Source organism: Delphinapterus leucas, chromosome 11, assembly GCF_059928025.1.
Source record: "Delphinapterus leucas isolate spDelLeu-1000000601 "Yukka" chromosome 11, BTC_Dleu_Yukka2, whole genome shotgun sequence".
Classification (NCBI taxonomy): domain Eukaryota; kingdom Metazoa; phylum Chordata; class Mammalia; order Artiodactyla; family Monodontidae; genus Delphinapterus; species Delphinapterus leucas.
In genome coordinates this window covers 6,993,217-7,004,801 of record NC_143139.1, presented here as the reverse complement: position 1 = coordinate 7,004,801, position 11,585 = coordinate 6,993,217, and the positions used below count along the sequence as shown (strand labels likewise).

At 55.7% G+C, this 11,585-nt stretch overlaps 2 protein-coding genes across 7 annotated transcripts; one reads left to right on the top strand and one right to left on the bottom strand.

Moving 5' to 3' along the window:
• Nucleotides 1-2,271: 2,271 nt before the first annotated feature.
• On the top strand, nucleotides 2,272-6,954 carry SPSB2 (splA/ryanodine receptor domain and SOCS box containing 2). 6 transcript variants are annotated; one of them, XM_022577461.3, is made up of 3 exons: nucleotides 4,018-4,349; nucleotides 4,511-5,261; nucleotides 5,703-6,320. In XM_022577461.3, exons 2-3 carry the CDS (start codon nucleotides 4,595-4,597, stop codon nucleotides 5,774-5,776), a joined length of 741 nt encoding a protein of 246 aa, XP_022433169.1. In that variant the 5' UTR covers nucleotides 4,018-4,349; nucleotides 4,511-4,594; the 3' UTR covers nucleotides 5,777-6,320. The 6 variants fall into 6 exon arrangements, 5 of the variants coding, with proteins under 5 accessions (XP_022433165.1, XP_022433166.1, XP_022433169.1 ...); XR_002645120.3 differs by having other exon boundaries at nucleotides 4,083-4,349; nucleotides 4,511-6,087; nucleotides 6,203-6,316; XM_022577460.3 differs by having other exon boundaries at nucleotides 4,126-4,349; nucleotides 6,203-6,954.
• Nucleotides 6,693-10,350, bottom strand: TPI1 (triosephosphate isomerase 1). The gene is made up of 7 exons (XM_022577456.2): nucleotides 10,110-10,350; nucleotides 8,856-8,979; nucleotides 8,668-8,752; nucleotides 8,461-8,593; nucleotides 8,089-8,174; nucleotides 7,423-7,510; nucleotides 6,693-7,292 (listed from the first exon to the last, which is right to left on the bottom strand). Exons 1-7 carry the CDS (start codon nucleotides 10,333-10,335, stop codon nucleotides 7,174-7,176), a joined length of 861 nt encoding a protein of 286 aa, XP_022433164.1. The 5' UTR covers nucleotides 10,336-10,350; the 3' UTR covers nucleotides 6,693-7,173.
• Nucleotides 10,351-11,585: the final 1,235 nt, after the last annotated feature.

The window sequence follows — 11,585 nt, the reverse complement described above, 5'->3', positions numbered from 1 at the left end:
ATTGAATGCTAACCCTGATCTTAACGTGGTCATGAGTTGGAAGAGTTGAAAGTGCTCCAGCATTGCCAGTTGCATCCTTTATATTAAGCAGGCATGGAAACAACCAAGCCTCAAACAGTCCTTGCTTGTTGGGAAGAATGTGTTTAGTATTTTAAGGGTTTTTTTTTTTAATTTTTAAAAATACATTTATTTTTGGCTGCATTGGGTCTTCGTTGCTGCGCGCAGGCTTTCTCTAGTTGCGGTGAGCGGGGCTACTGTTTGTTGTGGTGCGCCGGCTTCTCACTGCGGTGCCTTCTCGTTGCGGAGTACGGGCTCTCGGCGCGCGGGCTTCAGTAGTTGTGGCGCACGGGCTTACTTGTTCCGCGGCATGTGGAGTCTTCCCGCACCAGGGCTCGAACCCGTGTTCCCTGCATTAGCAGGCGGATTCCTAACCACTGGGCCACCAGGGAAGTCCTGTAAGGGTTTTCTATTGACAAAGAAGTGAAACTCACTGTTTGGCCTAACAAGTGGATCATTATGGCTTTGTGGAAGAAATTAAAGAACTTGAGAGCCACAGAGAAACACTAATAAAAAGCTGAGGAGCTGATGAAATCATCCCCAGAAGATAAAGATAGGAAGAACAGGAAGAGAAGAACAGTTCAAATCTTCATAAACTTGTTGAAGTGTTCCACGCTGTAAATACCTGAATGATTTAATTTCTGAATAAAATCCCTTCATGGAGAGAAACCTGAAAATTACATTTGGTTAAATCTATGCATTGTAATTCCCTGTAACCCGGCAATTCTGCACAGTAAGTACGCACCCAACAAAAATGAGTGCCTAGGTCCATCAAAAGAATCTGCAATACTGTACATCTCTATAATAGCTGAAAATGGAAACAACTCACATGTCCATCAACAGTAGAATAGGTAAACTGTGGTATATCCATACAACGGAATACTGTAAAATGATGGAAGTAATGAGCTACCTTTTCATGCAACAACATGGATGTAAAAGTTAAAGTTGCTCGTAGCATTGTGGAACATCTGAGCTATTACCAACAAATGTTTGAGCAGTCCAAGATTCGGTGGCAACAATTGGTGAAGAAACGTTTTAAACCACCAGCAGCTGAGCAGCTGCAACTTCTCAAGCTGAACTGGAGGTGGCCGTGGATTAGGCTTGGTATCTGACCCCCAAGACATGATGTCTTTATTTTTGTTGTCACACTGGCAAGAATATCCAGGTTGGGTGGATGACAAGTGTTCAGGTTCTTTTTTTTTTTTTTTGCCACACCTTGCAGCACGTGGAACCTTAGTTCCTGGATCAGGGATTGAACCCGTGCCCCCTGCAGTGGAAGCGTGGAGTCTTAACCGCTGGACTGCCAGGGAAGTCCCCACATCCTTTTTAATATGCTTTCTTCTTTCTCTTTAACTAAAACAATGTAAAATGTTATTCTGTACATCATCATATGTGTACTGCCATCTATTGTATTTTACCTGAAACTAACGTATGCTGTACCTAATAGATGGGGTAAGTAAGGTATTTGCAAGGGTAATTTTAACTCTGAGACAAATCTGTCACCTTACCTCTGCCGACTCTCTATCCCCTAAAAATGTGAAGCGTGTAGCACAGTGCCTGACACACAGGAGGTGCCAGTTGAGCACCTTCAGCCTGGATACCCACTTGCCACAATCCACACGCACTCTCTCACTAAAATTGCCGATGACCCAAAAAATCATGTAGGTAAGCCAACCTGAATTGTCTGCTGTGCTGTGTCCTCCTCGACCCTCTCCTCACTCTACACATTCTCTCCAGGGCTCCTCTTGTTCTCATAGTTCAGCTCCTGGCTAAAGGCTGATACACCTCCCAAATTTATATCTCCAGTCCAGGCCTCTCACTGCCCGTCCAGCCCTGCCATTTTCTTTTTCTTTTCCAGACCTGCCACTGTCAAGCGTGTTCTGGATGGTTCCATTGGGTTGTTGCTCAGGCACCTCAAGAACACGTCCTAAAGTGAACTCACCATCTCTCTCTCCCACCCTCCTGCCCCTGCCCCCATCGGCTCCTCTTTCTGTCATCTCCGTCTTCTCGTGGCACCACCTTCCAAAAAAGTCTTCCAGTCTAGAAAACGTCCCTTTCTCTCTCTCCTTTCCCTGGCCTCAGCATCTAATCAGTCACCAGGTCTTGCAGTTTCATCAGTGTTTCTTGAATTCTTTTCATCCTTATTTTGACTGCCCTATTCCAGGCTCTCAACACGTCACCTGGGCCGCTCCACTGCTGGCGGGATGCTTTTTCTAAAAGAAGTTTCTAACCATGTTCCTCTCCCTCCTCTCTCCTACGTGGCTCCCCCATTACCCATCTGTCCTACAGGGTAACATTTGCATTCTTAACTTGGCCTGCAAGCCCTCCTGATCTCACACCGACTTCCCTAGGCTTGCGTCTCACGCTGCAGCAACCCTGAAATCTTCCAACTTCCCCAAACCCAGCTATCGCTTCTGTTTTATTTTCATGTTGACCTCTCAGTCTGAATGTCTTATTCGTGCAGCAACTCTAATCCAACCTCCAGTCCTGCAAAACCACCTCTCAGGCAAATTCCTTGTCATTCTTAAAGGTTCAGCCCAGGGATTTCCTAGTGGTCCAGTGGGTAAGACTTCGTGCTCCCAATACAGGGGGCCTAGGTTCGATCCCTGGTGGGGGAACTAGATCCCGCATGCATGCCGCAACTAAGAAGTCCACATGCCGCAACTAAGATCCAGTGTGCCACAACTAAGACCCCAGGCAGCCTAAATAGATAAAAAATAAATACTAAAGAAAAAAAAAAGATTCAGCCCAGTGTCATCTCCTCCAGGACACTTTCCTTTCTGAACTGCTTGATCTCTGGTTAGGAGTCCCATCCTTTTTACTCCTATAGTACTTTCTGGATATCCAGAATTTTATCTACCGCACGATAAACCGTTTCATAAATGTCCTTGTAACTTCCTTGAAGATTCCCTGCTTAATCCTCAGTGCTCAGCACAAATGATTAAATTTGAACCAGAAACTGAGTGCTTTACATGTATATAACCTCACTGAATCCTCACTAGAGCCTATGCAGTAGATACCAATAGTATCTCCATTTTACAGAGGGAGAAACAGGCATGAGGAGGTTAATAAATTTGCCCAAGGACCCCGCATACGGGCCTTCAGGTGTTCACACCCAGTCAGCCTGGCTCCACAGCTGACATCATTTACCACTAATATTAGATTGCCTCTCTATGAAGTGGGCACTTAGTAAATGTTAAGAAACAGGAATAGCTATGCTTAGTGAGTACAAACTATCTAGCAGACTCTGCTAAGTGCTTCCCCTGGATTATCTCAACTCCACAACAACCCTGTGAGGTAAGTACCATCATTATTCCCATTTTACGTAAGAGAAAACAGGTTTAGAGAAGTCTGGCAACCTCTCCAATGTCAGAGAACTAATTAGCGGTATAGCTTCACTCACAGCCAAGGTCTTATCCACACACTCTACCAGATGTGGCTGACAGCTCAGGGATGGATTGACGGGTAGGATGAAGGCTAGAACAGCACGCAGACCCATGACGCCTACCGTTCAGAGCCAGAAACTCAGGAGTTCAGAACCTCAGGCACAGAGCAGGCTGACTCACAACCCGAGTCAGAAAAAGATCAGCCCAGTGACAGTGACCCAGAATCACCAGGACTCGGAAATAGATGTCACCACAATGGAAGCCCTTCCTTGACCTCCTGTCCCATATCCCTAGGGGCTCAGGAGCCGCTGGCCCAGGAAGCTCAAAGTTCTTGACGGTGGAGAACAGACCTCCAAAGCGATGATACCATGAAAGGGTTAACTCCGAGCCTGGGCGGCCAGGGGCGGACTCCATAGAAGCCAGGTAAGATTTAAGCGCCCGGCCCCCCTCCTCGCGGGGGCGGGGCCTCGGGGCGAGGAGCGGCCTGGGACTGTGACCTGAGGTTTACCGCCCGGGAATGGGCTCTACGCGCTACGTGCCCCCAGCGGCCCAGGCCGGAGCCGAGTGTTAACCGCCACCCGAGGGGCCCCGCGGGGGCGCGGTCTCGGGGCGGGGCGCGACCTGAGACGGTGACAAGAGAGTTAACCGCCCGGAGGGGCCGTGGGGGCGGGACCGTGGGGCGGGGCGAGGCCTGGGGGAGGTGCTGGCGGCGGAAGAGGCCGGCGGGCTGCGCCCGGCGCGCTTCGGCCACTTTAGGCTGGGCTGCTCCGGAGGGCCGGCGACCTCCCGGCACGGGAAGCCCTGCGAGGTTCGAGGGCGGTGACAGGGGTGCGGGGCGCGCGAGGGGAAAGGACTCTCGACAGGCCGAAAGGCGGCGAACTCGCGAGTCTCGAGAGACAGGGACAGGTGGGTGAGGGCAAGGTAATGATGGGCCTGGGAGCTTTGGGGGAGCAAAGAGGGAGGAGCGGGGCGGTGAGCAAACCTGGGGAAAGGATGGGGCGCCTGGGTGAGGAGTCCCCTCCAGGATCCCTCGCGTCACACACTCTTCTCTCCCAACTCCTCTCTAGGTCGATCCCGACCGGGAGCTCGACTTTCAGAAGAGAGACGCCCCAGCAAGCCTCTTTAGGGGAGTTCTCCAGCTCCTCACCTCCATGGGCCAGACAGCCTCGGCAGGGGGCGGCGGCAGCAGCACCCACACCCCGCAGGCCCTGTACCCTGACCTGTCTTGTCCCGAGGGCTTGGAGGAGCTGCTCTCGGCTCCCCCTCCTGACCTGGGGGCCCAACGGCGCCACGGCTGGAACCCCAAGGACTGCTCAGAGAACATCGAGGTCACGGAAGGGGGGTTGTGCTTTGAACGGCGGCCCGTGGCCCAGAGCACTGATGGGGCCCGGGGTAAGAGGGGCTACTCGAGGGGCTTGCACGCCTGGGAGATCAGCTGGCCCCGGGAGCAGAGGGGCACCCACGCTGTGGTGGGCGTGGCCACGGCCCTCGCGCCGCTGCAGGCTGACCACTATGCGGCGCTGCTGGGCAGCAACAGCGAGTCGTGGGGCTGGGACCTTGGGCGCGGGAAGCTGTACCATCAGAGCAAGGGGCCCGAGGCCCCCCGGTATCCAGCCGGACCTCAGGGTGAGCAGCTGGAGGTGCCGGAGAGGCTGCTGGTGGTTCTGGATATGGAGGAGGGAACTCTGGGCTACGCTATTGGGGGCACCTACTTGGGGCCGGCCTTCCGCGGACTGAAGGGCAGGACCCTTTATCCAGCAGTAAGCGCTGTCTGGGGCCAGTGCCAGGTCCGCATCAGCTACCTGGGCGAAAGGAGAGGTGAGGCCTGGGGCACGTGTGGGGAGAGTAAGTTCTGTCACTGGGGTCTGTGGTTTTGGGTTGGAAGCTCAACGCCTTACAAGAGCAGAGGGAACTGGCCTTCATCTGACCCGTCTCCTACCTCTATTCAGTGCCAGGAATGGCTAAGAGTCTTCACAGCTGTTACCTAACTCAATCTTTCTAACAGCCATAGAGGTAAAAGTAAGGCTTGGGAAAGCAACTTGCTAGTGAGAGGTGAACCCTCAGAATGAAGTGAAGCACTGTGGGGATTAGGGCTTCACAGGAGAGATCAGCCCCTGGAGCCAGAGGTGCAAAGGGTTAGATTTGTCCTGGGCTAGGTGTACAAGTCCCAGAGGAAGAGGACTGGTGGTGCCAGGCGCCCGGAGTGTGTACCCGGCTCACTGGGCTCTGACTCTGACACATACCTACTTCCTTCCTCAGTCAAACCCCAGGAAGGAGCCGTTGAGGTCCAGGCACCTGGAAGAGCAGTGAAGGAGGCAGGGCCTTGGGGCTGAGCGGACTTAACTGTTCTGCAGTTGCCAAGTCTGCAGCAGAAGGTGGCCGCCCCTCCCCTGTAGCCCATGGGAGCTGTTGTAGAGTGGAGGAGGGCCACCCTTCCTTTCACCTCCTCAGCCCCAGCTCTGGGGCCTCTCTGGATTCAAAGCCTGGGCCAGCTCCACGGTCACAGCCGCCTCGGCCTGTTGCTTAGAGGGCCTTACTTAGAGCTTCACCCCAACTCCGACCGGGGACGTGTGAGATCCATGATGCGTCCACCACAAGAGCAGATGCAGAACTTCAGAGCACCTTAGACCTCCCCTGAACCGAGGTGGGAGCAGACTTGCAGCAGGAAAACGGAAGGGACTCTGGGCAGGACCCCGTGGTTTGATGATGTCTGGCTGGTGGCTGCACCCGTACTTACTTTCCCTCATTCTCTCTCCCAGCTGAGCCACACTCCCTTCTGCACCTGAGCCGCCTGTGTGTGCGCCACGCCCTGGGGGATACGCGGCTAGGCCACGTTTCTGCTCTGCCCTTGCCCCCCGCCATGAAGCGCTACCTGCTCTACCGGTGACCCCTGTGATACCAGATTGCGCTGGGGCCTTGACCCACCCCTCGGGGGGAGGCAGCACTGCTGGCCTAGACCAGCTGCCTGAAGCCGGTGAGGCTGGGTCTCACCCCACCCCAAGCTCTGGGGAGCACCACAGCCCCAGGGCCACCCAGAGGGTGGAAGGGAGGGAGCTGTTACTCAAGGCTGGGGCAGCCTGGTACACAAGACATTTCTGCAAGTAAAAGTTGGAAGAGATGTGCTGCTGTAGAAACCTGTTTGTGGGTTTTTTGTTTGTTTGTTTGTTTTTGCACAAGGGTCCCGTGGCTGCCTCAAAAGGGAAAAAGATGATCTGGACAAGTTCAGTGAAGAAGGACACACCCCAAGGCTTAGTGCCAGGTGTTTATTTCCCCGCACACGCGGGACTGCTCACAGACACAACACACACAGGCATCGGCACCGTGGGAGGGGGCAGCAGCCCGGCCGCAGCAGAGGACAGGACTTTCTCTCAGCCCCTGACCTCATGGCATGAGATGGGACAGGACGGGTTCTTGCTCCTGCCTTCACTGGGGACTGAGGGGACCCATAAGCAAACACCCCTCCCACCTCTCAGCCAAGCTAAAGCCACCTTGGTGACAGGTTGAGTTCCAACTGATACAGTAAGTGGAAGCAGGAGCGGCCTGGTCCCAACCATTACAGGGTAGGGTGTAAACGGCAAAGGAAGAGGTACATTTTGGATTAGGCCACAAGAGGCAGCAGGTGACACCATCAGAAGCACGTGTGAAGGTTGTGGGGGGGCAGTACAGTTACTGGGCTTCTGAGCTACCTAGTCCCTGTCTCAGCAGGAAGGGTAGCAGAGACGGGCAGGGCTTATTGTTTGGCATTGATGATGTCCACGAATTCAGGCTTGAGGGAAGCGCCCCCCACAAGGAAGCCATCCACGTCAGGCTGGCTTGCCAGCTCCTTGCAGGTTGCTCCAGTCACAGAACCTGGGAAGGGAGAAGAGAGGGGGAGAGGTCAGGGATGGGAGGGGGTACTCCAGCCCTACCTCCACGTTGAAGAAGGACTCAATCGGGTTCTCAGCCCACTCCACCTCCGGCTGGAACCAAACCCACTTACCCCCATAAATTATGCGGGTGCTCTGAGCCACTGCATCAGAGATGTTGGACTTAAGCCATCCCCGGAGCTTTTCGTGTACTTCCTGGGCCTAGAACAAGAAGCTAGACTAAGACTTTCACTCAAAGGGGCAAAAAACGTGGGCATCAGTGGAGATAGGCAGTGTGGTTTTGGGACAAGAACCCTGGGATCTGAGATAGAACACCGGGGCTTCGATCCCACCCAGGTCCTGGAATGGATGTCCTTTGACATGTCACTCTCTTTTCTCCTTTTATTTTTATTTATTTATTTATTTTTAACACCTTTATTGGAGTATAATTGCTTTACAATGGTGTGTTGGTTTCTGCTTTATAACAAAATGAATCAGCTATATGTATACATATATCCCCATATCTCTTCCCTCTTGCGTCTCCCTCCCTATCCCACCCCTCCAGGTGGTCACAAAGCATGGAGCTGATCTCCTTGTGCTGTGCAGCTGCTTCCCACTAGCTATCGATTTTACATTTGGTAGTGTATATATGTCCATGCCACTCTCTCACTTCGTCCCAGCTTACCCTTCCCCCTCCCCTCTCCTGTCTTTTAAATGAGGGGTTGGCCCCGGTGGTCTCTGTGACTGTCCAGTTCTACCAAGGCAGGGGAGATGAGGGTAGGGCTCCTGGGCTTGGTTACCTGTTGAGGTGTCGCAGTCTTGCCAGTACCAATGGCCCACACAGGCTCATAGGCCAGGACAACCTTGCCCCAGTCCTTCACATTATCTGTGGGACAGAGATCACAGGTGGAAGGGTGAACAGGAAGGAGATAGCCAGCTGTTTCCCCAGGGAATGAGTGACGGTGGCCTACTGACCCCTGGCGGCCGTTAAAGGAACTCCAAGTGGCATCTATACCATGGGGCAGGAGCAGAAGCGATAAGGATACAAGGGTTCTCACCCTCCCGTTTCCTGCATCAGCGTGGGGATCAAGTCAGGCTGCAGGGCATATGACCCCACCCTCTGTGCCTCCGTAGCCCTGGCTAGGCTCAAAGGTCCCTTTCTCCAGAGATACCTGCGATGACCTTGGTTTGCTCGAAAACGACCTTCTCAGTGATGCCAGCCTCCCTCTCATCTAGCTTCTCCCCAATGCAGGCGATTACTCCAAGTCCCTCTGCCAGGGCGTGAGCCACCTTCTGCCCAATCAGCTGTTGAGGAACAGACTTGGTGAGACATCTGTCTTGGGATAAGCCATCTCTTATCTCCTCTCCTGGTTACTAACCTCATCTGACTCCCCAAAGACGTGCCTTCTCTCCGAGTGCCCCAGGACCACCCACGTGGCTCCACAGTCTTTGATCATGCCAGGGCTAAAGGAAGAGAACAAGCCACGGTTCAGCAGGGAGCCCACCCTGTCGCTTTCCCCTTCATGAGAATAATGAGGGCTGCGTCCACCACCCACCCACATGTCACCTGATCTCCCCCGTAAAGGCCCCGTTAGCCACTTTGTAGCAGTTCTGCGCAGCCACTGCAATCTTGTGATCTAGCTTCTGCCGGGCGAAGTCAATGTAGGCGGTGGGGGGTGCGCAAACCACCTCTGAGGATAAGACGGTGACAGAGGGGATGAGGTCACAGGAAGCCTTCATTCCCCAGACCCCATCCAGTGCTCGGGAGCCCCCTAGCCTTCACCACTTTCTTAGTTCTGCTTTTGCCCTTTTTCACACCAGCACGATAATCTCTGTCCACTCTGCAGCTCAGGCTGGGCCTGGACCCAACTCTTTGAGCCTTCCAGGTACCCCTGAGAGGCGATGGCCCTTGCCCTGCCCTCTGCTCTTTTAACAGCTGTGGCTCCGATTTCCCCAGGCTATTCTGGGCCTGGGCGCCTCCTAGACTCAGCATTCTCTGAGGGCCGACCCCGCCTCCCTTCTAAAATAGCCCATCCCCACCTTCGGAACCGGGCCAGGCAAGGGTTTTTAGCAAAAGCAGAAGCGGCCAACTCCTGGGGTTTGTACTGGCGTCTTTGGGGTTAATAAACCAGAAGGGGATGCCTCTTGATAAGACCCGGGGTTCTGTGCCTTAGGTGCGTGGGAGGGGAAGGGCTGAGGACTGCACTCTGCCGAGGGTGGCAGCGAGTCGACTGGCTCATAGAGGCCTTGCGCTTTCCCGTTTCCAGGCTGGAGAAAGCGGTAGGATCGCTCTTCACTCCCAAATGGCTCAGCCCCTTCCGCGTAAGGCAGGAGTCATGCAGGCCGCCGAGGGGAAAGGGTCAGAGCGGTAGCTCAGGAGGCCAAAGCCACTCGGCCGCCCAGGCAAGGCGCGGGGAGGAGTCTCGGGCTACGTGCGGCAGCGCACGAAGCCCGCGCCTAGGGGGCAGCTTAAGCCCGTACTCAGCCTCCTACCACACACACCGGGCTGCCGCCGGCCTCTCCCGATCGCCCGCAGGGGCTGGGCTCCGCTTCCATCCCCCGCTCTCGGCGGGTGCAGCCCCCGTCCGCGCCCCGGGGCAACCATCCTCCCGACGACCCACAGCCGGAGGGCACCGTGAGATGCGGCCCCGCCTTTCCGCGTCAACACACCCCGGGTCCTGGGGCCGCGGGGCCAAGGCCCGGACCCCGACAGCCCTGGTCCCCAGCCGTGCACGACCACGCGGACACCAGCTAAGAGCACTCTGGAGAGGGCGCCGCCACGCCGGCCCTCCCACCCCGGCCCTCCCTGGCCAAGGCTCACCGGTGTCGGCCGGCACCTTGGCCGCGTTCAGAGTGTTGATGAGCTCCCCCAGATTGTTCTTCCGCCCGTTCATCTTCCAGTTCCCCCCCACGAAGAACTTCCTGGAGGGCGCCATTGCGCTGAATCCGGCACACTGAAGGTCACGAGCAGCGCGCAGCCGCTGCCACTGGCCGCTTATATAGAGCGCGGAGAGGCAGAACTCCGCCCCCACCGCGTCCTCTGCCATGACTGGCCCGGCCCCAGGAAGCCCTGCCCCAGGCCCCGCCCTCCGCCCGCGTAGGCCCTGCCCCCGGCCCCGCCCGCCGCCCGCGTTGCGAGGTTCTGACGTTATCACCGTTCTTGTAGCAACGTTCCTGGGCTGTCGGGGGCTCACAGTCGCTTCAGCCGCAGTTGCCAGACTTTGGGGAGAAGGCGAGAACTGTGCGCCCGGCAGGCACTCACAGGAGCCCCCGCTTCACGGCTGCAGCCCCCCAGAGGGCCAGAGGGATCCCGAGGGGGGAGCTGGCTGCAGGCCCGGCCACTCCACTCCCAGGCTTGGCCTCAGAGCCCTGAGGGGCATCTCTCCCAACTCTGGGAAAATGAACCCCCTTCCCCTATCGGAGCGGCCACATCCCTGACTGCTGAGCAGGCACCTTTGACCTAGCAGGGCGAGCCCAGCCCAACAGAAACTGGGCAAGTAACAGGGTTCAGAGGCGGAGGGACGGCCCACGTTGGGTGGAGACGGTGCAGCTAAGAAAGAGGCAGTTCAGAGGTCTGCCCTGACCTCAGGAGTACCGCACTTTTTAAAAACACTTTATTTTATTATATATTTATTTATTTATGGCTGCGTTGGGTCTTCACTGCTTCGCGCGGGCTTTCTCTAGCTGCGATGAGCGGGGGCTACTCTTCGTTGCGGTGCGTGGTCTTCTCGTTGCAGTGGCTTCTCTTGTTGTGGAGCACGGGGTTCAGTAGTTGTGGCTTGCGTACTCTAGAGCGCAGGCTCAGTAGTAGTTGTGGCACACGGGCTTAGTTGCTCCGCGGCATGTGGGATCTTCCCGGACCAGGGCTCGAACCCGTGTCCCCTGCATTGGCAGATTCTTAACCACTGCACCACCAGGGAAGTCCATGGAGTACCCCACTTTTTACTCCAGCGGGCCAAGGCCTGACAAGAGACTGCAGGGCCTGGGGCCCAGGGCTCCCTAGCCACTGGGGACATTTGGGAGGTACCCATTTGGGCCCCCTCTCCTGTGATGGCTGGAAGGAAGGACTCTTCACCCCATCCGTGCTCTGTCGCCCCACGCCACTTTTCTTCATCTGACAGCCCGCACCCCTCAGCTTTCCTCTACTCCCCCAGTGCTCACCTCACTCACCCCCCAATCTCCCAAGAGCGCTAGAATGGTAAAAAGCACAGAACTGCCTACGAGGGGGCACGAGGGTCAAAGGGCTGGGGCCGGGAGTTTTCAGAAACTGGCCCTCCTGCTAACCCCAGGGGGTTAA